At 47.5% G+C, this 26,235-nt stretch overlaps 1 protein-coding gene across 1 annotated transcript; it reads left to right on the top strand.

The window, feature by feature from the left end:
* Window positions 1–13,348: 13,348 nt before the first annotated feature.
* On the top strand, window positions 13,349–21,038 carry LOC128822711 (nascent polypeptide-associated complex subunit alpha, muscle-specific form-like). The gene is made up of 5 exons (XM_054004519.1): window positions 13,349–13,524; window positions 18,550–18,650; window positions 19,478–19,565; window positions 19,689–19,743; window positions 19,848–21,038. Exons 1-5 carry the CDS (start codon window positions 13,349–13,351, stop codon window positions 21,036–21,038), a joined length of 1,611 nt encoding a protein of 536 aa, XP_053860494.1.
* The last annotated feature ends 5,197 nt before the right edge of the window (window positions 21,039–26,235 follow it).

Genomic DNA, 26,235 nt, shown 5'->3' with positions numbered 1-26,235 from the left:
TCCAGGCGCGCTTCTGGTTTTTCTCCTCTCCGGGCTGTCCTTGGGATGATTTGTTTCGGTGAAGGTCAGGATGTTTCGTCTGGAGCTGTCCGCGCTCTCTCTCTTCGGAGTCTTCAGGGTGTGCCTGTTTCTCGGGTGGAAGTTGGAGGTCGTCTGGTAAATTAGTCTCTTGTCGGTGCCCACCCAGGGACGCCAGATGTCGGAGCCTTCCCCGGATTGGGGTGACTCCGGATGGTGGTAAAGTCTCTCCTCCAACCCGTGCCTTCAAAGAAAGACTCAGCAGTCTTCAGTCGTCCGGTCTCAAGGCAGTTTATTGCATGTTATCTCAAGGCACACAGACTCCCTGACATTGTCCCTGACTCTGTCTGTCCCCGTCTCTGGCTGTCTCCTCTCTCCCCTCCCCGAGGGGCTGGTGCCATCTTTTATATCGCATATTACGTATTAGGTGTTTATAGTTTTTCCCCAATGCCCACTACCTATGTTGAACAGTGACTTTCTACTCTAAACCAATCTGTGAGTGCCAACATCACCAAGAAGATGGAGAATAGGAAGAAGAAAGAAGGAGGACAGGGCACGCCCAAATCCCTCCATCTTAGAACCTCTGACCCCCATGTACAAACCTCAGACCCCCCTGTACAAGGCCTAAAACCCCCCTGTACAGCACTAAAAAATTCTACCTTTCACCTTGTGACTGCTTCTATTATAATATCTAAACTTTTGTGATTTCTTGTTCTTCCTGCAAGGTTGGTAAATTGTTCCATGGGTCAAGCTCAAGACCACAGGGGTCCCTGGCCGCCTGCCAGGGTCTCAGAGGCCTCTGCCCTGGGCCCAGAACATCCAAGAGTGTCTGAGGGACACCTTGGGTTCCGACAGCAGGGCGCAACGGTTCCCATCGCCGCGCCGCCTGAAGCCGACTCAGCAGCGACTTCACGCTGTGATCCGCCGCCGGCAACGGCAGGCAGCCCTGTGCTGGACAACACATCCAGCCTGTTTGTTTCAGAACCTGCATCCAGCCCACCACTCCCTCTACTTCCCCCAGACTGCCCCAAGCTCTGTCCCACTGAGGCAGAGGCAGTGGGAGGGAGCACCGGCTTGGTCCGCAGCAGCGTCCCTGCTGCTGCTACCGTGGCTGGGGATGGGGGTGGGGCCGCGATTCAGTCCATTGGATCCCGCGGCAGGGCAAACACACTGGGAGCGAAGAGCAGCCCCTTGTACTGGGCAGGCATGAGTGGTGCCAAGATCCCCAAAACCAGGGTGGAATTTTATATTCCCGGGAAAATCTCCCCTGCCCGCGCCCCGCGCGTCCTGCTCCTGTTCGCAGAGCGGGAGAAGCGGGGTCCCGAGAAGCTGTGGCTTGATCCATGGCCAGGTGGGGTGGGGGGAGGGCGAAAAGCCGGAGGAACTGCCGGGATTCTCGCAGCCTGGTGGGGGCGTGCACCGAAATATAAGGTTGGAATGGGTAGCCCATCTGTGGGTGGCCATGGAGTGTCCCAGGGACCCCAGATTCAGGGGCCCCAAGTGATACCTATGAGAAGCTGGGGGGAGGGACCGAGCCGCGTGGATCTTGGCTCTGCAGAGAGCCTGGGCTCTCTGCCCCCCACGACCAGGTATGGGATGCTTGGCCCGGCCCCCTGGACTGGGTCCTCCGCCTCGCTGAGCACCGCAGGGTCCTAGAGGCTTCAGGTGCTGCTGGGTTTTTTTTGGAAAAAAAAAAAAAAAGGCGGAAAGAGCTGTGTTTTACTGACAGCTCAAAGTACTGGAAAGCCACAACAGCCTCGGCCCAAGTGATTGAATTAAGGGCTGTGGCCATGGCATTTCAGAAATTTCATGGCATTTCATATGTCACTCAAGTGGTTCATTGAGGACATGACTGCATGGGCCAAAAGCCTTGCATGATTCTTCTATCAAGTGCACACACCTTGTAAAAGCAATTTGATGAATGCCAACCAAGGCTTGACCTGCTGCACCTTACTGGCTGGGATAAATCCCAGAGGCCTAAAGGCTTTGCAGCTGTGGCAAACAGATGTTACTCATCTTGCCAGATTCTGAATTTGGCTGATTTGGGTATGTGCACATGTTTGTTAATACCTTCTTTTCTTTCATGTGGGCATCTGCTCACACTGGGAAATGGGTTTTGACAAGTTGGACTGCCACTCCTTTGGCAGATTGACAATGAGTTGTTACTATCCTAGAGTTGGTAACTGATTTCTTGAAATTTATAATAAGAATAAGTTAAAATCTCTTTGACTGAACTGAGACAATGTCTGATGGGGGTTTTGATTGTCAAGTGATAAACCTTGGAGTTGTGTTTGTCTTCCTTCCTGCAAGGGGCCCCGCAGGAGGGTGACAAACACCGCCTCCTTCTTTAAACAAAAAGGGGGAAATGTGGGTATTCTCAGCTCAGTCAGAGAGAAAGAGAAAGGTTTTTCTAACCAGGCGAGAGCCTGGGAAGCAGTTGGGAAAGAATGTAAATAATTCTCCAATCTATCTTGTTGTTCACATTGTTTATAGATATGTTCTGCTACCGTGTGTCATTCACTGCACACCAATGGTGTGAGATGTTTTTACTCTAAGACCAATGAAATTAGTCCGCATCATGTTCTCTATATATAGAGCGGTGCATTTGAAATAAATCGGAGTTTATTCTCTTTGCCTTCTAACTTGGAGTCTTTCGTTCCTGTCCTGCTGAACAGCAACACATGTGCTCTTTCCACTATTGCTTGTCTAGTTGCTAAATGGGGGATATCGGTTTAGTGTGACACACCCCTGAGTTGTAGAAATTGTCTATTTTTTTGTGAAGTGTATGCAGAGCCATTGTCTGTTTTGATGGTGTGAGGAATGCCCAAAGCCACAAAAGCTGATCACCAGTGTGCGATGGCATCCCGACCTTTTTCTCTTGTGTGTACTGTAGCCCACCTTGCTGATGAAAAGGTATCGAGACGTGCATATTTTAAACAGCCAAATTCAGGGATGTGTGTGACATCAGTTTGCCAGATTTGTACAGCACGCAAACCACAAGGGTTCATCCCCCTCTGCAGTGGTGCAGTGTGGCCTTGGCAGTCAGCACAGGTGCTAACAATATTATGAGCCTCTGTTTGACAGCTGGAATTGCCGCTGTAAGGCTTGAACACCTTGGTGGAAAAAATCATGTGATGCCTTTGCTTGTGCAAGCATATCTGGTTGTGGTGCTATCCAAGCAGGGCTAGCTAGCATATCTGCTCTGGCATTGCCCTCTGTGATAAAACCTGGTAAATTTATGTGACTCCTGATGTGTGAGATGTAATAAGGGCAAGTTCTGGCTTGGATAGTAAGGCATAGAGTTTTTAGTATTTTAAATAGTTGTGCATTATCAATTTCTTTTATTAGTGCTCAGTCTAGTCTTTGTGTGATGTTAGCCACATATGCAGTCAGTTACAACATTTAGAGGAGTATGGGGAAAACATTGGGAAAATATAGCTACAGCCTGTAGTTCTACTATTTGAAGTGACCTACTCTCATATCCTTCAAATGTTTGCCACTCACTGTCTGGGTTTGGAGAGACAGGTGGCTGCAAAGGAAGGCAGGAACCTTCCTTGAAATAGAAAAAATGTAGATCACTTCCCTCTGAATTGTTATAAATTTGAAATTAAGGGGGACTCTTAGGGAAAAATATGGGAGCAGGAATAACAGTTCTTTATTAGGGAAGAAAATTTTAAAAAATAAACAATGCAATAAACTAAAACAACACTGACAGAGTCAGAATACAACCTGACACCCTCTTGGACAGGGTGTTGGCAGCAGTCTAATTGGAATTGTGGCTGTAGTCTTCTTGGAGTGTCAGGTGTGGTTCTGTTGGAGTAGTGATCTTGTAGAAAAGGGTGTAGTCGTTCTTCTGAAGAGGCAGTGGAAGAGGCAGCTGTTCCTCTGGGAAAATCCAGCACAGAAAAAAGCTGTGCTGGTGGGCCAGAATATCAAGACTATATGCAGGTAGGAATGCTTGGCTCCTCCCTCTGGGCGGAGCATCTCACAATGGGATGTTATAGTTCTTATCAGTCATGCAGTGACATTCAATAGCCCATTATCGGCAGATGTCTCCCCAGAGGGAGGATTGATTGTGGAAGAGATAAGGAAAAACTGCCCACTTAACACAAGACAACTGCCATATAGGTGGCAAGTAGAATACATCTTGGTTTTCAATCTGGGACACTCCCCTTCCTCTTTCCATGTCACAATGGCCTTTTTTCTTTTTCTAGAACCGTTAGTAAACACTAGCACCTTTTAAGGGTGTTCATCTATTTAGGGGTTTCAGAGATAGTGTAGTTTCGCTACTTAACTTTAGCAATCTATGACTTGGTAAGTAGTAATTGTTATGAACAGTTTCCAGGTGTTCCCCAGAGACGCGGGCAGGGCTTTCCTAGTTCCCATGGCAACACTAAAAGAAAACTACTAACTCTAGCTAAGTACCAATATTGAAATGCTAATTAGCTAATTGCTCTGTTTGTTTTCTCTAAACTACCTGGCCTCCCACCCCTCCACGCTGCCATTCTGGGACTAACATGCAAATAAAAACCCCTTAGGATCATGGGAGTATTTTTAGGAGATAAAAATGAATATAAATCAAAAACTGAACACAATAGAGGAGTCTAGACAAATGCCCTAGCTGAGGAAGAGGGAAACACATCCCCTGACTGGCTTTTAACCATCGCCATCACCTAAGAAAGAACAGACTATATTAGGCTCTGAGAAGCCAGGAGATAGAGACAGAGAGCCCTGGTGCTGCCACCACGGAAGGAGCGGGGACAGCTGTTGTTCTGGACTTCAGCAACAGACTCTGCATGCCACGCCTCCTCATCCTCGGGCCACCGGTGTGCCACCAGGAAAGAAGAAGGGACAGCTGCTGCTTGGGACTCCAGTGACAGACTCTGCACGCCTCCTTCCTTTCGGCTGCCTGGGAAAAGCTACGACCGCGGGGGCGAGCTCTGCGTCGAGCCCCCTGCCCAGCTGATCTTTTTAATAAAGAGCTGAACATTAATAAAGGCATTAGCCTTGTTCATTTCATTAATTAATTTGTCTAGAAAAATTTTGCAAAGCACTTTGCAAGGCTGTATAGTTAGTAAAACTATTAAAACTGCTCTTGTGTCACGGGAATAATAATTTGTGAAGCATCTGTAGCATTCAATTTTAAACACCTGTGATGACATTTGATGATTAACTGTGCAATTAGCTCAAAGATGGTAGGTGCCATCTTTTTTGGTTGGTGAGGTAAAAACACCCCTTCTTGAATGTGTAAAGGGTCAGGCCAGTGTGTGTTCCACTGTCTAATAATACCAATAAGATAAGAATTAACATCGAGAATGAACATGGTCATACACACCTTTGGGCATATCTGGTGGACTTGTCTGTGGCAGCAGCTCTCTGGCCACAGAGAACAGGCACAGACTTTCCCAGGCACTTTCCTGGGGAAGGCTGTGAGAAGATCAGAGAAAAGAATGAGAAACAATTCTTAGCTCCACTTGTACCTGCTGTTGTGCACACGTGAAATGTGTCATGGAGATTTGTTTACCAAAGGGTAATTTCTTAATTGGACACTGGATGGTGTTTGGATGGATTGACCAATTAGGTCAAAGCTGTATTGGACTGGCTGTAAGGGTTACTGAGTTTCTTAATAAGTATAGTATAAGATTATATAATAAAGCAATTGATCAGCCTTCTGCAGTCATGGAATCAATGCTAATTATTTCCTGGCTGGGGGCCTGCAGCGACACTTGTCTGTGATAGCTTGCTCTGCTGTTTCAAGAGTAGCTTTTGCCTCTAAGGTTAATTTTCTGGGGGAAGTTAATTCAGGATCCCCTTTTAGGAGGTCAAATAAGGGTGCTAATTGTGAATTGGTTAACCTTAGCTACAATCTGACTCAGTTGATAGTACCCAAAAGTTTTTGTGCATCATTTAGAGTCTGAATTTTGGTTGAAAATTGAATTGCTTGTGGCTGTACTGTTTGGTTCATTGAGTCCCAAATATTTCTAGGGTGCTTGCTGCTGCACCTTTTCTGGTGCTACCTGTAGCCCAAATGTTTTTAATGCTTGCAATGGGTTTGGCTGAATCTGTGAGAGTTCCTTTTTTGTTTGGGTTGCAATCAAAATGTCATCCATGTAGTAACAGTATGCACCTGGAAACTGTTCTCTCACTGATGAAAGTGCTTGTGCAACGTACCATTGACAGATTGTGGGACTGTTTCTCATGCCTTGGGGAAGAACTCGCCATTGATAACGTTGCACTGGTGCAGCATTAATAATGGAAGGCACTGTAAAAGCAAACTTTGGAGTATCATCTGGGTGCAGTGGAATAGTGAAAAAACAATCTTTCAAGTCCACAGTCAGGATTTCCTTGGAGGCAGGCATCATTGTAGGAGAAGGCATACCAGCTTGCAAAGCCCCCATGCCCTCCATCACCAAATTGATTTTTCTTAGGTAATGGAGCAACCTCCATTTACCAGATGTCTTTTTTACAACAAATACAGGGGTGTTCCAAGGGCTCATAGATGGCTCTATGTGTCCTTGAGCTAGCTGTTCTTGTACTAATGATTGTAGGGCGTCTAGCTTCTCTTTCTCAAGGGGCCACTGTGGTCTCCACACAGGCTGAGTAGTAAGCTATTTCAGAGCTGATGTGGGATACTTTACGCCCTTTAGCACAGTGGCCCCTGTCAAAAATCTGTCCTCACCCGGACTCCCGATGCAGACAAAACATCCCTCCCCCACAGGTTCAGTGGTGCAGCAGTGATGTATGGCCGGATTGTAGCTGTTTGGCCCTTAGGATTTTTGATCAACACAGGATTGCTGCTCAAGCAGCTCTGTGTGGTCCCTCCGAGGCTAGCAACGGCAGATCCCGCAGGTGTAGTAGGCCATGATGGAGGCCACGTGTTGGCAGAGATGATGGTGATGTTTTCCGCTGTGTCAATCATCTCACTGACCTTTATCTGCGAAGGCTTTGCCTTAAGCATCGTAACAGTACAAACCATATTAGGTCTTTGATCACCCATGACCTGAGTCCAGTTCACCTGGGGCTGTTTTGTTGATCCGAAGCCTTAGACTCCTTGCTCTTTAGAATCTGTTTTGGGGGCACCAGAGTTAAAAGGGATAAGTTGAGCAATTCTGTTTTTTTCAGGGATTGTCACAGGTGGAGTAGGGGTGGAAGTTATTGCATGTATTTGTCTGGTAAAATCTGTGTCAACAATACCAGGGTACACAGTGATACTTTGCATTGTGGCACTGGACTTTCTAATTAACAATGCACTCAATTCTTCTCTGATAGGCCCCCGAGCCTCAAGAGGGACCTTATGTACCTTTGAGGTGCTTATGCTTACTTCAGTGGAGGTGGACACATCCATTCTAGCTGCTCTTTGAGTCTTTCCTGTGAGCTGATCATATAGGCTTGTACCAGAGGGTGGGAAATTACTTGTGTCATCACGCATTTCTCTTTTGTGCTCGGTTTCTTGTTTCCCTGGTTCTTCAGAGATTGACTAGTAACATGAAATTTGGACCTGCATACTTTGGTCACATGTCTGGTCCTTCTACATCGACTGCAGCTTGCATATGCTCCCTTCTGTCCTTGAAACGTCCCCTGTGGAAAGGACTTCTGGGGACAGTTTTCCTTCATGTGGCCTTGTTGTTTACATTTGCACCAATGAGGTGTTACCTTTATAACAGCTGCTATGGACTCTGCTAAGGTGGTCATGTTATGAGAATTAGATCCAACCTTAGCACAGGTATTCATCAAGTAATTTTGTGATGGATTTTCATCAGGTAGCAGTTCTATGACCTTTCAGTGGTCTTCATTGGCATTGTCCTTTGCCAATTGCAAAATTAAATGATTTCTGACTTCAACATTAACAATTTGTTTTTCCATAGCATCTTGTAATCTCTCTATAAACTGTAGATATGGTTCTTTGACCTCTTGTCTGATTTTGGAATATGTTTGCTTAGGGTTTGCCATGTTAGTTACTTTAAACAGTGCCTGCAGTCTCAATTCCTTCACCTGTGCCAGTATTAATGGATGTAGCTTGGCTTGGAGTCTTGTATCTCTCGCTGGTGGTAGACCCAGAAGTTGAGGGACCCTTGCCCCATACCATGGGTCCTCTCACAGAACTTTTAGATTTTTTAACTCTTGTTTTTCTGTGCTGCTTTTCTATGATGATTTAAAAGCCATATATTGGACAGTTGTAAACATTAGTTTTGCCAGTTGCTTTATATCGAAGGTGTTGCTTTGTTCTTTTCTCTCTCCGACTTCCTTGTTTTCGCCCGTTTACACTTTCCCGGGGCGCTGGCCAGGCACTTCCGGGAGCATCCGGAGAGAAGCAACAAACACCTTTGTGGGTTCGTTTGATACGGACAGAGCTGTTTAGAGAGCGCGATCAAGACCGGGATAAAGAGACGCAAGAGATTGGACACTTGTTGTGCAGTCCAAAGTAGGTTGTATTTGCTCGATCGCCGCACGTACAAGTGACAATTATCTGGGGTCCAGACACAGGTTTTATAGGGGAAAATAAGAGATAAGGTGAAACCAATAGAACAATGCCCAGTGTGAATACATTATAGGTAAAATCCAATGGGAATAGCTTCAGGGGGAAGGATGAATACACGTAAAAATACAGAACAGAACCTCCAGCTTTAGGTTTAGGAAACAGAAACTCCCATCTCAAATTCACAAAGCCCTTTTGCTCCATTTGTGTAGCTGCACACTGCAACATCTCCCTCTTTTTTGTTTAATAAAATGAACGGAGCTTTGGGGGAAGGAGAAACTGCGGCTATCAAACTGCAGTGTTGTTTTGTTTTCCATCTTTCCACCATTCTCCTCCCGTGGTGGCAGCAGCAACTACAACAGTTGCGGAGGCTGCAAACTTGGAGGAAGCAATGCTAAAAATGATTCGCTTGAGAATCCCAAATGATAGCAAAACTAAAAAGACTGCAACTACAAAATAACAAATGTCCTTTAGAAGGGACAACACCCACCCAGAAAGATCCCAGCCCTTAAACATGCCCTTGAACCAGTCCTCATTCTCCTGCTTTTCTGGAGCCAAATGAGGAGCAGGAATGTAGGAATTGACATCCTGCTAGTCTGAAAGGAAAATGAAATCCTACAACAGGGTAAACTAACTATAAAAATTCTGCCAGTATAAAGGAAAAACAGGAATTAGGGTTCTCCTCCTCCCTTGCGGCGTTTCCTGTTTGACGCAACTGCGTCATCTGTGGGGTCTCCAACAACCCCCTGACCCACCCCATTTGTATCATCACGCAGGGTAGGTCTGCGCTCCCCAATTAGTTTTTTTGCTGGTTGGAGAATTCTCCCCCCCCTCCCTCCCCCGCTGAGGAGGCGCTGTCCCCCGAAAGGGGCACTGGCTGATGAAATGGCCTTCCTCATTCCAGTAATAACACCTGCGTTTGAGAGGAGGAGAACTCGATGTTGGAGTTTCTGGGGTTGCTGAGGTCGGAGCAACCACTTTTTCCTGAGGACTTTCCACCAAGTCCTCTGCCATCAGTGTGGCTTTTCTTGTGCACTCCTCGATGAGCCGATCCAGCGTAGGTGGAGGAGACGCTGGAAGAGCCATGATGACTCGCTGACAGGCATCATTTGCATTTGTGGTGACAATTTCAAATGTGATTTCGTCTCGTGCTTCTTGCCCTTCCACCTTTTTCTCGACCGTGTCTCTCACTCGATCAACAAAATCCATGAATGTCTCTGAAACAGATTGCTTGAGAGCAATATAAGGTATTATAGGTTCTTTTGAGGGCATACTAAGAAATGCCCGTTCTGCTGCATCTTTTGTGAGATCTAACACTGGTTTTGGAATCCCTGCTGCCTGCTTTTGGGCTTGATTCCAGTCCCCTGCACCCACAAGATGTTCGAGGGTGATCTCATCATCCTCTATATCTGTTGCATAATCGGGACTCTGCAAAATTCCTGGAAGAAGGTCTCCTGCAAACCTTTTCCAAGTTCTTTCCCACATTCTGTATTCTGATGGAGGGAGCAAGCAACTAAACAAGCGCTTTAAATCAGCAGGAACTAAGGTGTTAGAATTGAAAGTTGCTTTTAACATGCTCTTAAAGAATTCGCTTGTTTGCCCAAATTCACATTTTGTTTTGCAGAGTTCCTTTATGCTTTCGTATGAAAGTGGTTCCCATCTGGGGTTTTGCCCTCTCGCGTTGTACAACACTGGCGCGAGAAACAAGGAATTTGAATCCTTGCCTGCTTTCTGTTTCCTGGCTTCGGCTTCCCCGCCTTTCCCTTCGCCATGGGAACCAGAGGCCGGAGCTTGGGAAACAGGAGAAGGGGGGGCAGGGTCCAGAGGCTTGGGGGTGGAGGTTTGTGTGGGGGTGGCTGAGGTTGGTGCTGCCATGTGGAGCGGGGCGGGATCGGGTGATGGAACCTCGAGGGGTGGAGCTGAAGGAACCACCTGGAGGCGCGGTGCTGTTGGTGGAGTCCTGCAATAGCACTTGGGAGGGGTTTCGTCTGCCGCAAGAGAGGAGGACGAGGGGTCAGGACAAAGGGAAGGAGGGTCAGGGACTGGTGTGGGGGGGGGGTACCTGGGAAGGAGGAGTTCCCGCCGCGCTTCTTTGTCCATCTTGTGATGAGACAAAGACCCCCGCCACGCGGCCGCCGCCATCTTGTGGCGGTTCGTCCTGTGGGGGGTGAGGGAAGGGGTTAGAAGGAGTACAGCATTTTTGGGAACAGCCACAACTGTGAAGAGAATCAGAAGAAGGTTTAGGAACAGAAGTTTCAACAGAGCGATTAGCATTTTCAGACCGTGGGTGTCGGGGAGACGGGGGAAATAAAGCAGATGGACTCTTTTCAGTTTCCCGCGTTTCCCGACTGTCTGCGCCCTCCTTAACAATGTCATAAACTAACAAAAAGATCCTCATGAAGCCTTTTTTCACTGAAGGATCCCCCTTCTTGGTGCCTTCTGTTAAAACTGTGCCAACCCCCTTCCAAAAAACTTTCTGCCTCACATCCTGAGCTGAGACGTTTGGAAACTTTAAAGTCAGCCACTTTATGAACTTTTTCACAAAACTTTTAGAAAAACTTTCTCCTGACTCTGTCAGGGTTACTTTTACTTGGTAATAAATCTCTTTTTGCTGTTTGGACAACTTCCCACCCATGTTGCCCCCCAGCAAGCCTCACACGCCTGCTGCTGAAAAAACAAAGAAAAAAAAAACTAAAAAAGTCTAAAACCCGATGGCGGCACCCCGCACGCAGCGCGCTTGCGTGCCCTTTCCCTTCGTGGGAACGGGGGTATCTCCACCCAGATCCACTAACCAGGGTCCTCCCGCGTTAGTTTTGAATCTTATTGATCCGTCGACCCTTAGAAAACAAAAAACAACAGCGGTTCCCAGTCTGAAGTCGTCTTCTGGGGTGTGCAGAAGCTGCGTCTTCGCTCCGCTGGAAACCCGGAACCCGGCAGGAGCCAGAAGAGTTTCTCAGCGGCGATAGTCCTGCGGGGCTGAGCGGAGGCAGCGGAAACCCCCTCGGACTCGCCGTGGTCCAAAAGGCTTTTCCCGCCGGGCGGACTCTGGTGCTGATGGCTCTATGGTGGCTGCGCCAGCAGCCGTGTCTCCCACAGTGACGGCGGTGGAAATCAGCGTCTGGAAAAGCCCCAAACCGGAGTGCTATCTGTTGCGCTATGAAAACCAGCTCCCGCATCAAAGCCACACGTTCGGGCGCCACTTGTTGCTTTGTTCTTTTCTCTCTCCGACTTCCTTGTTTTCGCCCGTTTACACTTTCCCGGGGCGCTGGCCAGGCGCTTCCGGGAGCATCCGGAGAGAAGCAACAAACACCTTTGTGGGTTCGTTTGATACGGACAGAGCTGTTTAGAGAGCGCGATCAAGACCGGGATAAAGAGACTCAAGAGATTGGACACTTGTTGTGCAGTCCAAAGTAGGTTGTATTTGCCCGATCGCCGCACGTACAAGTGACAGTGATCTAGGGTCCAGACACAGATTTTATAGGGGAAAATAAGAGATAAGGTGAAACCAATAGAACAGTGCCCAGTGTGAATACATTATAGGTAAAATCCAATGGGAATAACTCCAGGGGGAAGAATGAATACACATAAAAATACAGAATAGAAACTCCAGCTTTAGGTTTAGGAAACAGAAACTCCCATCCCAAATTCACAAAGCCCTTTTGCTCCGTTTGCGTAGCTGCACACTGCAACAAAAGGGAGTTACCTCCTCGGTGGTTAAGAACCCTAGCATATTAGCAACTGCAGTAGAACTCAAATCATGCTTGGCCACAAGCTGACACAGTTCAGGTAGAACTGGCCATTGAAAAGGAGTATACTTGTCAGGATTAGTTCTATTGCCTCTTATTACTAGATAAGCTCCCAGTGTCTTATCCTTAGGCTCCCAGCCCCCTGACATGGGTACATCAATGAGTTCTGCCTCCTCATAGTCTCCACTCGTGCTAGCGTCAAGCTTTACTTTTTGCCAGACGCTCACAGGATCGGGCAGGGCTGTTGGCAACAAAGTGACTGTGGCGTTATCGTGGTATTCCGCAGGGGGATGATGGCTCTGGCTTTCTCTGCTGGTATCCCTTGTGTCTCTTACTGGCATATATTCTAGGGAAGGCTGTAGCTCTGGCAGAGGTGGTGTGGTGGGGGTAGTGGCCCCGCTTTTGGGTATGACATCTGCAGGAGCTCCTGGTGATGTAATTCCCAGACTCGTCCATGGAGGCAAGGTCGGGGGTGGGGCCCCGCCCACTAGAGGCTGAGCCATGCTCCACGGAGGTTGGACGGTCCCCTGCCCCTCGAAGTAGGCTGGATTGGGGGTGCAGGCACGCCCCCCGACAGAGGTGCGGCCATGCTCCACAGAGACGTAGCATTGGGACCGGCCCACTCAGTAGCAGGAGGGAGGGGTCTTGGTGTTTCCATAGTGATGAGAGGTGTAGGCTGCTCTGCAACAAATGATGGGGGGGCAGTTCCGGTGGCCGCATGTCATGGCGACATGGCCACGGGATTCTCCCCCAGCTTGGTGGTGCAGCGAGGCACCAGAGCAGTGCCGCGTGGTCTGGCCATGCAGAGCGGGGCAGCGCAGTGCGCACGCCCAGACCGGCGATATGTTCTGACCCAGCAGAGCAGCCCAGTGCAGGGGTGGCTCCGGGGACCGCGTGGCACTGCGGGATAGTCTCAAGGTGTTTGGCCGCCGTGGTGGTGCGGCTCAACCCAGGATGATAGCCTGAGGCGGCCGGAGAGCGACTCAGCCCGGCACAGCAGTCTGGAGTGGATTCCGCGGCTGTGTTGGCTTCTGCCCTGCCGCACATTGGGTCACATGACTGAATTGCACAATCTAGCATGCCGCCCTTCCAAACACCAGCAGCCGCCATGGCGCAGGCAGCGCCCGGGCTCCCCTTGCCTGCCGGACCTCCGCCACGTTCCGAAGCTGCGCTGCCAGCTGGGGCACTGCCTGAGCATGCTGAGGTATCGGCACTGCGCTGGCTCTCGCCGCCCGCCAGGATTCGGCTATCCCTCCCGGCCCCACCGCACATCTGGGCTGTTGCGTAATCTTCTATGTGGAGCCCATTCAGCGCTGCACAGCGCTGCGTGGCTGCTTCTCCCGGCACCCACTCCTCGCTAGGCATCTCAGTTTTTATCTGCATTATTAAATTTAATATAAGTTTCCAAGGTCTTAGGATTTTAACTGCACTTTTGTCACTTTTGTAAGCTGCATCCATTATATATTTACTAGTCTGTGTCCATGTATGTATATTTAATGTGAAAAATGCATATTTTATGATTGGCTTTTCGCAAATGTTACAATGAATATTATATGTGTAATGTTGGAAAGTTATGCTGTATTAACATTTTAATAATAGAGTAAATGTAATTTTGTAATTAAAATTAAGCTTTAGTAGTTAAAATAGAAACTATGTGTGTGAGATAAGATAATCAAGAAATTCTTCGCACAGAGATAACAATCACAGAAACCCCTAAATTTTCCAGAGGAGAGGAATTTATGGCTTTCCTTATTAACAGAAACAAACCTCCTCAAGCCTGACTTAGACTCGAAGGCGCCTGGGGATTAACAGAAACTTTTTGACAAGTATCAGACGAATTTCTTGTTTTAAATAAAATATATGCATAATCATGAAGTGTTTTGTATATGCAACAGGTTACCCCTCTTAAGGAGTAAATTCTCTTTTAACGGGGTCCTTTTTCCTGTCTCATTTTGTCCAGAAAGAGGTACCCAGCCCGGGCTGTAACTCTTTGCTGTTATTGTCTCATTAATTGTCCTAACTCTAATTGTCTAACCTTTATTACTATACTTGTATTATTATTTTTATAACCATTTTATTTTTATTAAACTTTTATAAATTTTTAAAACAAGTGATTGGCATTTTTCACATTTAATGCATTCTCTTTGGTAGGTTCCAATCCTCGATTTCTAGTTGATATTATTAAATCTAATAAATTGTCTTCTTCAAAATCTATGTCCCATTCCCGTAGAAAGTTACTCCATACCTGCATCGCTGGATGTTCTTCTACGGAAATGGATCCTCCCATGTTTTCCAGTAGAGTTTTTCTTCTATTTAAAAGGGGCATTTGCAAAGGAAATCCAGATTTTTTAGCAGCTTTCTGCCACAAAACAGCTTTGCTCGCTGTATAATTTGGGCGGCTCTTCACACACACCTCTGGTTATATCCAGCTTTTTGCTGGTTTGGTGGTTCTGCATGCATGCCTTTTGATTTTTTCTTCAGCTTTGTTGCTGGTTGTTCCGACGGCTCTGCCCACGCCCCGGCCTGTCTTCTCCCATTGTGCCCATGGGATCTGGCTGGGTCTTATCACGTTGCTGGGGCGTCACCACTTATTACATGCGGGGCCATGTGTTCCGTGGAATCAGTGGTCAGAGACAGGGACAACACACACCCCGATGTCCATGTGGCAATAGAGAACATTTATTGGTTCAACCCCTTTTTATCAAGGAGGTTTGACTGGATATCTCATTGGTCTGATCTTTTAACCCCACCCTGCTGCTGGACCAGTGAGATGTCGACAGCTTAAGATGGAATGTAATTGGTTGAGGTTCCTGTCTGTCAACCCAGGGGCTGGTTTATGGAACCGGCTAGTTTTCTTATTTATAGCCAAATTAATTGCCCAGTACAAGCCAGCTTGGTACTGTGACATACTGTGACAGACAAACACTGTAAAATACCAAATGCCCCCTCCCTCCCCCCCAATTCCTCCTCCCTCCCTTAGCTTTTATATCTGAGCTGACATCATATGGTATGGAATATACCTTTGCTTAATTTTGGTCAGCTGGCCTGGTTGTGTCCCCTCCTAGGATATTGCCCACTCCAAGCCTACTCACAGGGGGTAGAATGTTAAGAGACAGTGCTGATGCTGTGCCAGGGCTGCTCAGCAGTAGCCAAAACACTGGTGTGTTCTCAACACTTTTCCAGCTCCCAATGCAAAGCACAGCACTGTAAAAGCTGCTATGGGAAAATGAATTCCATCTCAGCCAGACTCTGTGTAAGATCAGACAGCTACAGAAGCTGAGCTGGGTAGCGCCGACAATCTCCTGGCCCTGGCACAGTGTAAGTCGTGGGAGAGATAAACTCAAGGCAAGAACAAAAGTGAAGACATCATGTCTGGTGACTCTGACTGCTCTGACGAGAAAAGATGTAACAAGGACATTGCTGGTGAAATAATGTAACAAGGTGTCCTGGAGTGACTTTATGATGCTTGTAACCCCTGGAGTGACTTTATGATGCTTGTAACCCCATTCGTCTGTTTAGCCCAGAAATAAGTTTTGCACCTTTAAGACTGGTTCAAACAGCAAACGGGGGGAGAGAAGAAGTGTAAAGTTTGTTTTCAGAAACTGCACTTGCTCCTCCACATCCTTCTCCTAGATTGTGTTGTCTGCAGAACGGACAGATGGTAGGAGAGCTTTCCTTTGCTTTTTAGTTAGTTTTTAGCTAGCTGAGGCAGAGAAGTTCCCTAGACTGTGGTTTTTCTTTTTCTTGAACTGTTTAAACCTGATCTGGACTGAAAACTCAGAAGAGCACCGGAAGCTCACACCTATAGCCCATCGGACCGTGCCTGGGCCGCGACATTTCCAGCGCCAGAGGGACTGATAACAGACTGAGTGAGCCAAACTGCAACCCACAAAAAGAACTTTCTGAATTTGTCATCTCTTCAGATTGGCAAGAAGTTTTATTGTTTAATATTGTTAATTTTTTGTGCTGGTGAATGCTTTGCCTATTAAATAAACAGGTTTTTTCCACTTTTTTCCAACAAAATATTTTCCCAAACCAGTTAGGGGAGGGGCCACTTAAATCTACTTTCTAGAGAAATCCCTTTTGAAGTTTTCTTCCAAATTTTCCCTAAACCAGGACAAATACAATTTTTGGCACCCAGCACGTGGCTTGAGAAACTGGAAAAAACGTGTATTGATTGTATTTTGCTTGTACTTACTCTGTATCGGGATAAAGCAGTCAGTAGCCATGCTGATTGAATTCATGATGTCTCTCTGGGTGAAAGCTTTCATGTGTTTCTGGTCCCTCAGCTTTTTTGAGGTTTTAATACCTTTCTGGTCCCTAGGCTTATTCTCTTATCCAGAGATAGCTCCGATATTGTCCCTAACACATAGTTTTTACAGTAGAGGGGCACAGATTAAAATAGCTATTGTGCTGGGCTCAGTGATAATGATTTATAGGGAGTTTACAAAGGTACTGGAGTCTGTTCAAGATATGTATGGTTTATGGTTTCTTCATCCAACCCTGCATCCTAATTCCAGTAGCATGTTTTGGGGGTTTATTAGAAATTACACCCAGTTCCTTTGAGGAGGTACAGGGGATGAGGCTTTTCAGCCTTTCCTTTCCTTCTTCTCCTTTGAATCTGTTAGGTCACTTTTTGAGAATGTTGTTTCCCCTGAATGTTAAAGAGACCACTTTCCTGGTATTTAACCTAGTAAGCTTCCTCTATATGGTCTGTAACTTCTCTAAAAAGAAGGCTGAGATTTCCATAGGAGATGATGAGACCCCTGACCCAGAAATAGACCCAGGTGTAGAAAATTCTAAGTGGTGTAGAAAATAGGAGAGAATGAGTCAAACCCTTAAGGAATTTTCTGATCTCCCAGCCTGGGAATTTTCACATAAACAAATTCAGAACCCAGACGAGATGGGGAAATAACTGGAAGAGAACTGCCATGATAACTAGAAGAGCAACAAGTACCAATTACCACCTCAACAGTACAAAACAACTTGAACTCGAATGCTCCAAAACATCTGCAGTACATCAATAACATCATAGTGTGGGGGAACACAGCAACAGAAGTGTTTAAGAAAGGAGAGAAAATCATCCAAATTCTCCTAAAAAGCAGTTTTATAATCTGTTCGCTTACAAAATGACTTGATAAAATGAACAAACACCTGAAAAATCCAACAATGCAACCTGTAAATCCTTTGATCTTTGCAATGCCCAATCAAGATAATATTTTTTGAAAGGCAGGTAAATTGTTGTGAAATCTTTGCCCGCCATTGCTAACAATCTGGCTCTGGCCCTGATTATAATCTGGGCTGCCATTTATAATGAAAATCATTTTGGGAGATCTGAAATTCTACAACATCACTGATTCCCACACCAATGAAAAAACCCAAAGTCCACAATCTTCTGTGGGTGAAACACAAGGGTTGGAATCTCTGTGGAGTCCACATCTGTGTGTCTTCTTCTCTGCTTGTGGAGAGGTCAACACTTTCTTGCATTTGATAGAGTTTCACATTCTTCACTGAAATCCACCTGGGCTTTGTACTTGTTAAAACACAAACAAACCCAATGTCCCTGCAAGGACTGGAGGATTTTTTCAAGATCTTGAAAGAGAAGAATGGATCCTGATGTGAAAATAAAATATTGGTCAGTTCTGCTTTGCAAAATTGCATAAAGAAATGTGAGATAACAACATAAGTTGCTATTGCTAATATTCTTTGGTTATGAACATGAGAAAACATCAAGAGCAAAAGAATGCATGTAGTAAATGTTGGGGAAGATGAAATAGCAAGGCCCTATAAATATGATGGCCTGGCAAAAGAATCAGAGAATAGAGATATCGAGATGAAAACAAGGTTTGAAATACCAAACCTTAATCACTGAGCATCTCGAAAACAATAATACAGCCAAGCTGGAAGCAATCCCCCTTTCTGATGATCTAAAAGGTCAAATGGAATGTCCTGTCTCACCCCCCAATGTGTGGTTCATCCCATACCTGTAACCCTCCCCTGAAGTATCAGGTATCTGCAACCCCATTGGCCCAAGTCCTGTCCCAGCCCACCTTGAAGCCTCCTGATAAGGTGTGGCCGAGGGACCGGACGCTCTCTCTTGGACCCTCCTGCTGGGACGCCCACCTGGCACCCTCTCTCTCTCTCTCTCTCTCCCCCCCCGCTCTCCCTGGGCCTGCCACGAGTTGCGGCTAGCAACTCTAAGCAGGGCCCTTCATCCTTTATAATAAACCATATGCTCTAAAGACCGGGCTTCAGAGATCCTTCGTCACCACCCATCCAAACCGTCCTGGAGCCCAGCAGTCCCCGCAGATTGGCGCCCAACGAGGAAGACCGACCCCCACAGACCGGCAACCCCACGTGTCTGAAGACCTCTTCAGCTTTTCTACCTGTGGAAGACTTCTCCATGGACGGTAACTAAATAACCAGTTGTAGCCTCCTAATCGGTGTCGTGAGCACGGCATATCGTTGCTGGGCAGCGTGAAAGCCGGAGCTCTATAACTTTGCCGAGGCAATCCTCGAGCACGGGGATTCGTTACAAGGTAGCGAGTACCTGCAGCTCTCGAAGGAATTCGCCTGGCAATCCTCGAGCATAGGCGGCCACTGCTGCGCGGCAGCTACCTAGAGCTCTCTGAGGAACCTCGCCGTGGCACCCCGCCACCTGCACCGAGCACAGGCAAGCACTGCTCTGCACTGCCCGCACTGAAGCTCTGAGTGGAGTCTGGAGGCCCCGAGCACGGAAAGACGTTCCTGACCGATGCCTGAAACCAGAGCTCTGAGGGGGACCTCAAGCAGAGTCCTGAGCCCCGACTGGAGTGCCTGGCCAGCCCCCCACGTCGGAGTTCTGAGTGAGGACCCTGCCCCTGCGATATCGAGGTGAGCTACACTGGTGTAAAAATGGGACAATCCCACTCTGCCCCTGATCGGGATCTCTATAAGGAACTTAAGCATTCTTTACGCTGCAGTAACAGTACTTTACCTAAGCAAGAGCTAAAAAACCTTTTAGAATGGACTCTAGTCAATTTCCCGAATGCGGACCGTTCAGCCGTCTTTACCAGAGACTTTTGGGACTCAGTTGGAAATAGACTCTTTAATGATATTTCACGCCGGGATTTGACTGGCGTTAATCTTTTCCCGGCGTGCAGAGCCTTGGTTGAGCTGTTTGCTGCACAGCAGAAGCCCACGGCAGCGGCTCAGCCGGACCATGCTGTCCCTGAGAATCCCCTCCACACTGCCACAGGTCCGCAGCGGGGCACGCCCCCCGCCTCCCCCCCGCGCCACGCGGCTGTGGCATCCGCGGCCCCTCCCCCCGCCCTCGTGATCGCGGCGTCCGTTGCCCCAGCCCCCCCCCCGGACCCCGCGGCCCCTCCCGCCGCTCCCTCCATCCCCACATCCCCCACTCCGTTCACCCCTGCCGTTCCGGTTGCCGCGGTTCGCCCCCCCCGCTCCAGGTCGGGTCCCTCCCCCGCCTCCGCCCCAGCGAGCCCGCCCAGCAATGTAATTGCGGTAACACCCGCTGCTGGCACTGCACCGGCCCCGCCGCCCCCTTCCCCCGCGGCCCCGGCTGTACCCCCCCCCTCCCCCCCCCGCGAGTCCCGCCGCTCCCCCAGCCATGTGCTGTGCGTCTGTGGCTGCCGCCATCGCCGGCCTCCTGCAGAGTCACGCGACCACGCTTTTGCAAGCAGCGCAGGTTCCCCTCGCTGGCGCTGCCTGACATCCCGCATACATCTGCTGTCTCTTCGCCGCCACTGCCTTTTGCCGATTCCGGATCTACCGTGCTGACCACGACAGCGTCCTTTGTGCCGCGGGACAGAGCGGTCCAGCCCACCAAGCCGCCCCGTGCCTCCCGCGCTGTGGCTCCCCCACCGTTGTCACCGCCCCCCTCCGACATGCCCACTGCTGTGGTCCCGTGCCCCAGCCCAGCTTGCGAGCTGCCAGCGGCTGAGCTCCATGGCACAGATGCCGGCTGGCCCCCCGCGCCCTGTCCCCGCTCCGCGGCGATCCCTAGCCAGCCCTCCCATTCCTGCCACCGCTGCAGCTACACCGGGGACCACGGCCACCACCGGGATCGCGACAGCAGCCCAGCCCTCTGCCCCTGCGCCCCCCAGTGCACTCCTGCCTGCGGCGCTGCTGCCGGCTCAGAGCGCCGCGGCGCCGCCACGGCCCGACCCACCCCCATCGCGCAGTGGCGCTCCGGGACTTCACGCCGCGGCGCTACCACCCCCTGCGGGCGGCGACGCCCTGGCGTTCCCTTCTGGGGCCACAGACGCGGTCCCTGCTGCGCTCCCCGAGGCGGCCGCCATGATGCCTCACCACGCGGATCCCGGGACGCGCCCCCCGCATGCGCAGTCCCTGCGACCCTCGGAAGTCCTGCCTCACACCGCGACACCGCCGCCCCCCCACGCCGCCTCCGCCACGCCTTTGATCCAGCCTCCCGGTTCCCACACGCTCCATGCTGCAGTCTACCCCCAGCCGACATCACTGTGCCCTCCCACGCCAGCACCACCGCTCCCAATTCCAGCCGCAGGACACCAGCCCGCGTCGCCACAACTTCCGGGATCACCGCATCTACAAGTGTCTCTGCCCACACCACCACCCCAGCCGGAGTCTGCTACAGCCTCATCACAATTAGCCCCCACTGCAGCGCGCCTCGCACAGCCTCTGGAAACCCCAACGCTACAGCCACCAGCACTTCCTGCGCAGCCGCAGCCTCCAGCCACCCTTCACCTGCCTCCATCGCCACCGAGTACCGTGCCTCCTCCCCCCGCATCCCTGCCGCTGCCACCGCATCCTGCACCTGACCCAAGCAGGACTGGACTACAGCCAAGCACACAAACCGTGCAATGAGAAGGGGGAGGGTCGAATGTGACAGCCACTTTGACAAATACAGGACACATAGAGAACTGTATTGCATTTCCAAATGCCAACCCTCTTAATGCTGAAAAGTCACCAGCATCAATCGCAAATTCAGAAAATCCCCAGAAAAGTTTTGATAATCTTCAACTGACAGACTGGCATGAAATCACACTTGACATTTGCAAAGAGGAAAGCCTAAACCCTATAGCACTGCCTGTGATATTCAGCCAGCAAGCCGGTGGGCCCAGAACTTGGACAGCTATCCCATCTCATGAGGTGAAAGAATTGCGAAAAGCAATAAAGGACAATGGTATCTCCTCTCCATATTTTAGACAACTGCTGAAAAGTACCCTGGAAGGACATACACTCACACCAAATGACTGTAAAAATCTTGCTGGTATAATTCTTACAGACTCACAGTATATACTATGGGAACTTAAATGGAAGAGACTGCTTACAGGGGTACTAAACACTTATAGACAATGTACTGATGCAGACCTTCGTGCCCTCACCCTGTCTAAGCTAATAGGTGACCCACCTGATGACCAGAATGAAAATCAAGTGAATTTACCCAGAATGGTGTTAGATAACATCAAAAAGATGGCTCGCAAAGCTTTTTTGCAAGTTCAGCCTGCAGGAACTTTTGAAAAAGCCTACAATCTAATTAGTCACGAGTCATCTGAACCATTCACCTCATTTGTGGACCGGGTAATCCAAGCAGAAGCACGAGACCAAAAACTTACTGAAATCCTAACTGCCTTGCATCTAAGGTCCCAGCAAAGAACGTGAAGCCCGCTGACACCCTCACATCAGCCAGTACTTCCACAAGTACAAACCAAGAAGCAAGCACCCAGACCTGAGCTGCGCAGAATCATCAGGAGAAAGTGATCTGCCAGGAACAGCTCAAGAAAAGAATGAAGTTTTATCGTTTGCGCGCGTGCATGTTGCTTTTGTTCTTTTGTTTTAGTTCTTGTAGTGAAGCTTTACCTGTAAGTCAATCAAATACGAATGTCTGGGTTGCTTTAGCCAAGTCTTCAGGCTCTGATACCATCTGTCTATCCGACACAAGCCCTGACAAACTTTTTTCAACCTGCTTAGTTGGAGTACCTCTTCCAGAAGGTTTTGATAATGTTACTCTTGACAAATACTGGCCATATGACGATCATCACGTATCTCCCACTCCTAGCCAAAGACACCAAACCTATATTGATAATTCTAAAATTGATAAATCTGACCTTCAAGAGCTAGAAATCCTAGGCTCATTAACTATGGACACCTGCTACTTCTTTAATTTCCTAGGTGAAGGTGGCCCTTATTTAAACGTTACTCCTTATCACCCAGTTTATAGCAATATAACTTCTTGGTGCAATCAAACTCAGCTTCTCATATATGATGAGCCTTACGCAGATCATTTTAACAAACTTCCTATTCGATTTCCTAAAGGAATTTGGCTCATCTGTGGAGACAGGGCCTGGCAAGGTATACCTTCAAAAATAGATGGTGGCCCTTGTGCCATGGGGCAACTTACAATAATTGCTCCTAGTGTAAAAAGGGTAGTAAAAAAGAAAAGCAGGAGGATTAGATCCTCCTGGGGACATCAATATGAGAGCGACTGTGATAGTGATTTTCACCCTTGGAACTCAGGAAAATCAACTCTTATAAGTATTTTTCTACCTCAGATAAGTTCCTCGATTGCATTGAAACAGTTAAACAAGTTAGGGTGTTGGCTCAGTAAAGAAGTAAATGCTACCTCTACTATAATCAGTGATTTGCTAACAGATGAAGAAGCAGTGAAACATGCCACTTTACAAAATAGAGCTGCTATTGACTTTCTTTTACTAGCACATGGACATGGCTGTGAAGATTTTGAAGGATTATGTTGTATGAATCTGTCTGACCATTCTGTTTCCATTCATAAACAGCTACAAAATTTGAGGGATTTAGCTAACCAAATTACAACAGATAACCCATCCTGGCTAGACGATTTGTTTGATGGTTGGAGCTTTGCACCTTGGCTAAAGGAACTCTGTAAAGTAGGTTTGATTATTCTGATAGTGATAATTGTAGTTTTAGTAGCAGTACCCTGTATACTTCAGTGTGTGCAGAACATAATGAGTAAGACAGTATCTAACATCTTAGTTGTTCATCAGAACGGGGGAGATGTTGGGGAAGATGAAATAGCAAGGCCCTATAAATATGATGGCCTGGCAAAAGAATCAGAGAATAGAGATATCGAGATGAAAACAAGGTTTGAAATACCAAACCTTAATCACTGAGCATCTCGAAAACAATAATACAGCCAAGCTGGAAGCAATCCCCCTTTCTGATGATCTAAAAGGTCAAATGGAATGTCCTGTCTCACCCCCCAATGTGTGGTTCATCCCATACCTGTAACCCTCCCCTGAAGTATCAGGTATCTGCAACCCCATTGGCCCAAGTCCTGTCCCAGCCCACCTTGAAGCCCCCTGATAAGGTGTGGCCGAGGGACCGGACGCTCTCTCTTGGACCCTCCTGCTGGGATGCCCACCTGGCACCCTCTCTCTCTCTCTCTCTCCCCCCCCGCTCTCCCTGGGCCTGCCACGAGTTGCGGCTAGCAACTCTAAGCAGGGCCCTTCATCCTTTACAATAAACCATATGCTCTAAAGACCGGGCTTCAGAGATCCTTCGTCACCACCCATCCAAACCGTCCTGGAGCCCAGCAGTCCCCGCAGTAAAGAAGAAACTAACAGCGAATAGGAATCAATCAGATAATACACATAATATCACATATGAAATCATACTATTACCAAACACTACAACACTGAATTGTCGTCCCAGAGTCTGCAGCAGCTGATAAACCTTAAAACAACAGAAAATTGGAGAAATCATGTCTGGATTCATGTCTCTCCAAACTCCCTTTAAACATAGGCTCAGCTGTCATATATGGTCAAATTGCCAAGCCAAAAGGACTTGAATACTTTTTGATGCAGAAAACATCTGGGTCAGTCACTCCATCCAAGTAGAGCTAGAGCTTGGCCAGAGCCCAAACTCTAATTGGAGGCTATCACTTAACACATTTTAAAACAAAACTCTTAAAAATAGCAGTTATGAGTAAAAAACCTTAGGGTTAAAAACCAATCAAACCATCAAGTAATTGAATCCCTCTGAAATTTCCTTCAGGACAGAGATTCTTCAAACACAGCAAACCTCTTCTTCAGAGATCTGAAAGTGGTCACAGTCAGGATTGTGAACCAGGATCTGGACACTGAGAGTGTGAAGGTGGAGGGAGTGCAGCTGCATGAGAGACTGATTACCTAGTGTGAAACTAAAACCCAAAAAAGAGGTTAATGTTACAACTGGACTCTCTGCTGGAGTACTTCTGTATTAATAGTTGAAGAAGGCCACGAGACTAGCAGTCTGGATAAAGAAAACATATGAGTAGTTAAGAAACAAAAAGCAGGATCCTGAAGAGACACGTGTCTTGTAGGTGATCACACAAAGAGAGTAAAACGCATGAAAGCTGGCTATAAATACTACAATACCTAAATAATAATCCTTATCACAAAAATTAGAGAATTCACATTATATAATCAACTTATCAACAGGAAGTGTTTGAAGGGGTTAAGACAACATTTTTAAAGCATTCATATAACATTAACAACAATCACTATTTATCAATATTACCTATAAAAACCAAAAATAACAAAGTTTACAAACTCAATACCAACAATCCCTAAAACTCTGAACCATTGCAGAATCAGCTGATGACCCTGCAGATAGAATCTGACGTTTCCCAAATGCTCTGTTTTCAGAGACATTTTTGGTAGTTAAATCATTACTAATACTTTTATCTTTATACGGCGGTTTCCCTCCCTAGGAAGCATTTTTCATGGTAAAATATTTTCATCTATATCATATTTGGAATAACATTGATTTGCATAGTGTTCCCCTTTTTTGCATCTTGGACAATGACTCGGTGCTACTGCATTTTTTGTGGAGTTGCCCTGTTGAGAAATTGAATAAAACGTTGCGAGAGTTCTTTAAAGTTTTTCATCCTGTGCTTGAAGGAGTTTCCCAACCTGTTCTCCCCAAACATCTGCTTGAATTGCTGCAATGTGCTGAGGTGTGCCCACCTTACTGCATGTCTCTATCATTTCAGTCATGATGGGTTGTGTTTCAGGCATGGCACTGTCATTTGCAAAAGCAAGACTTCGAAGCAAGTGTGGCTTTGCTGCTTCATCACTCACTTGTCGGTCCACTGCTTGCGTGAGACAATCGATGAATGAAGTGAAAGGCTCAGAGAGACCTTGCTTTACTTCTGTGTAAATACCTTCTGGACACCCCTCCCCCTCTTGTTTGAGGCATGGGGAGGAACATCTGTGGTTGTGCCTGCAGGGGAAATGAGGGTGCAATGGCTGAACCCGCCATCGGTGGCATTGCAGATGGCATTGGGGTAGACATATAGGGAATATTTACAGAGGATGCAGAAATGGTGCTGCCATCTTGCTCTAGAAAGGAGGATTGAAGAAAGTGTCCATTATGTCATGGTAGGAATTCTTGAGCATATTTCCTTGAGTTGGAAGAAGAGCTGTCATAAAATGTCTTTTGAAAATGGAAAAACATGTGGATAAATCGTGGAGCTGGTCTGTTGCCCTGGAAAGCAAACACTTTGGGCAGGCAGGTGAAGTGCTGGAGTCTTGCTTGTTGTTTGCCAAAAGCAGAGTAGGATCTGTGATGGCATAGGAAAGTCTTGTTCTGCTGTGATGGAGATAACATTTTCGTCACTGGCATCCAGCGTTGCAGGGAATTGTTGTTGTTCTGGATCATCAGTGTCTTGAGCTGTGGTTTCCAGTTTTGGAAGTGCTGTGTCTTGTCTGGTGATTTCCCATTTTCCTGGGAATATAATTACTGTATTCTGTTCACTTAAAATGGAAACTTGAAAAAATGTCTTATAATACTGTGATAAGTTGGAAAGGACTCTTTGTTCATCATTAAGGAAACCGCAAGAGAGAAAGGAGAAGACTTGTGTAGATAACAGAAAACCGCAAGACAGAAAGGAGGACTTGTGTAGATAACAGAAAACCGCAAGAAAGAAACTAGATAGTATGCTGATTACTTAAGCTGATTGTGCAACTAGAACTTAGGCGCATATAACTAACCTTA

The sequence above is a fragment of the Vidua macroura genome (assembly GCF_024509145.1).
Source record: "Vidua macroura isolate BioBank_ID:100142 chromosome W unlocalized genomic scaffold, ASM2450914v1 whyW_random_scaffold_30, whole genome shotgun sequence".
In the NCBI taxonomy this organism is placed as follows: domain Eukaryota; kingdom Metazoa; phylum Chordata; class Aves; order Passeriformes; family Viduidae; genus Vidua; species Vidua macroura.
This window is presented reverse-complemented; position numbering and strand designations above follow the sequence as displayed.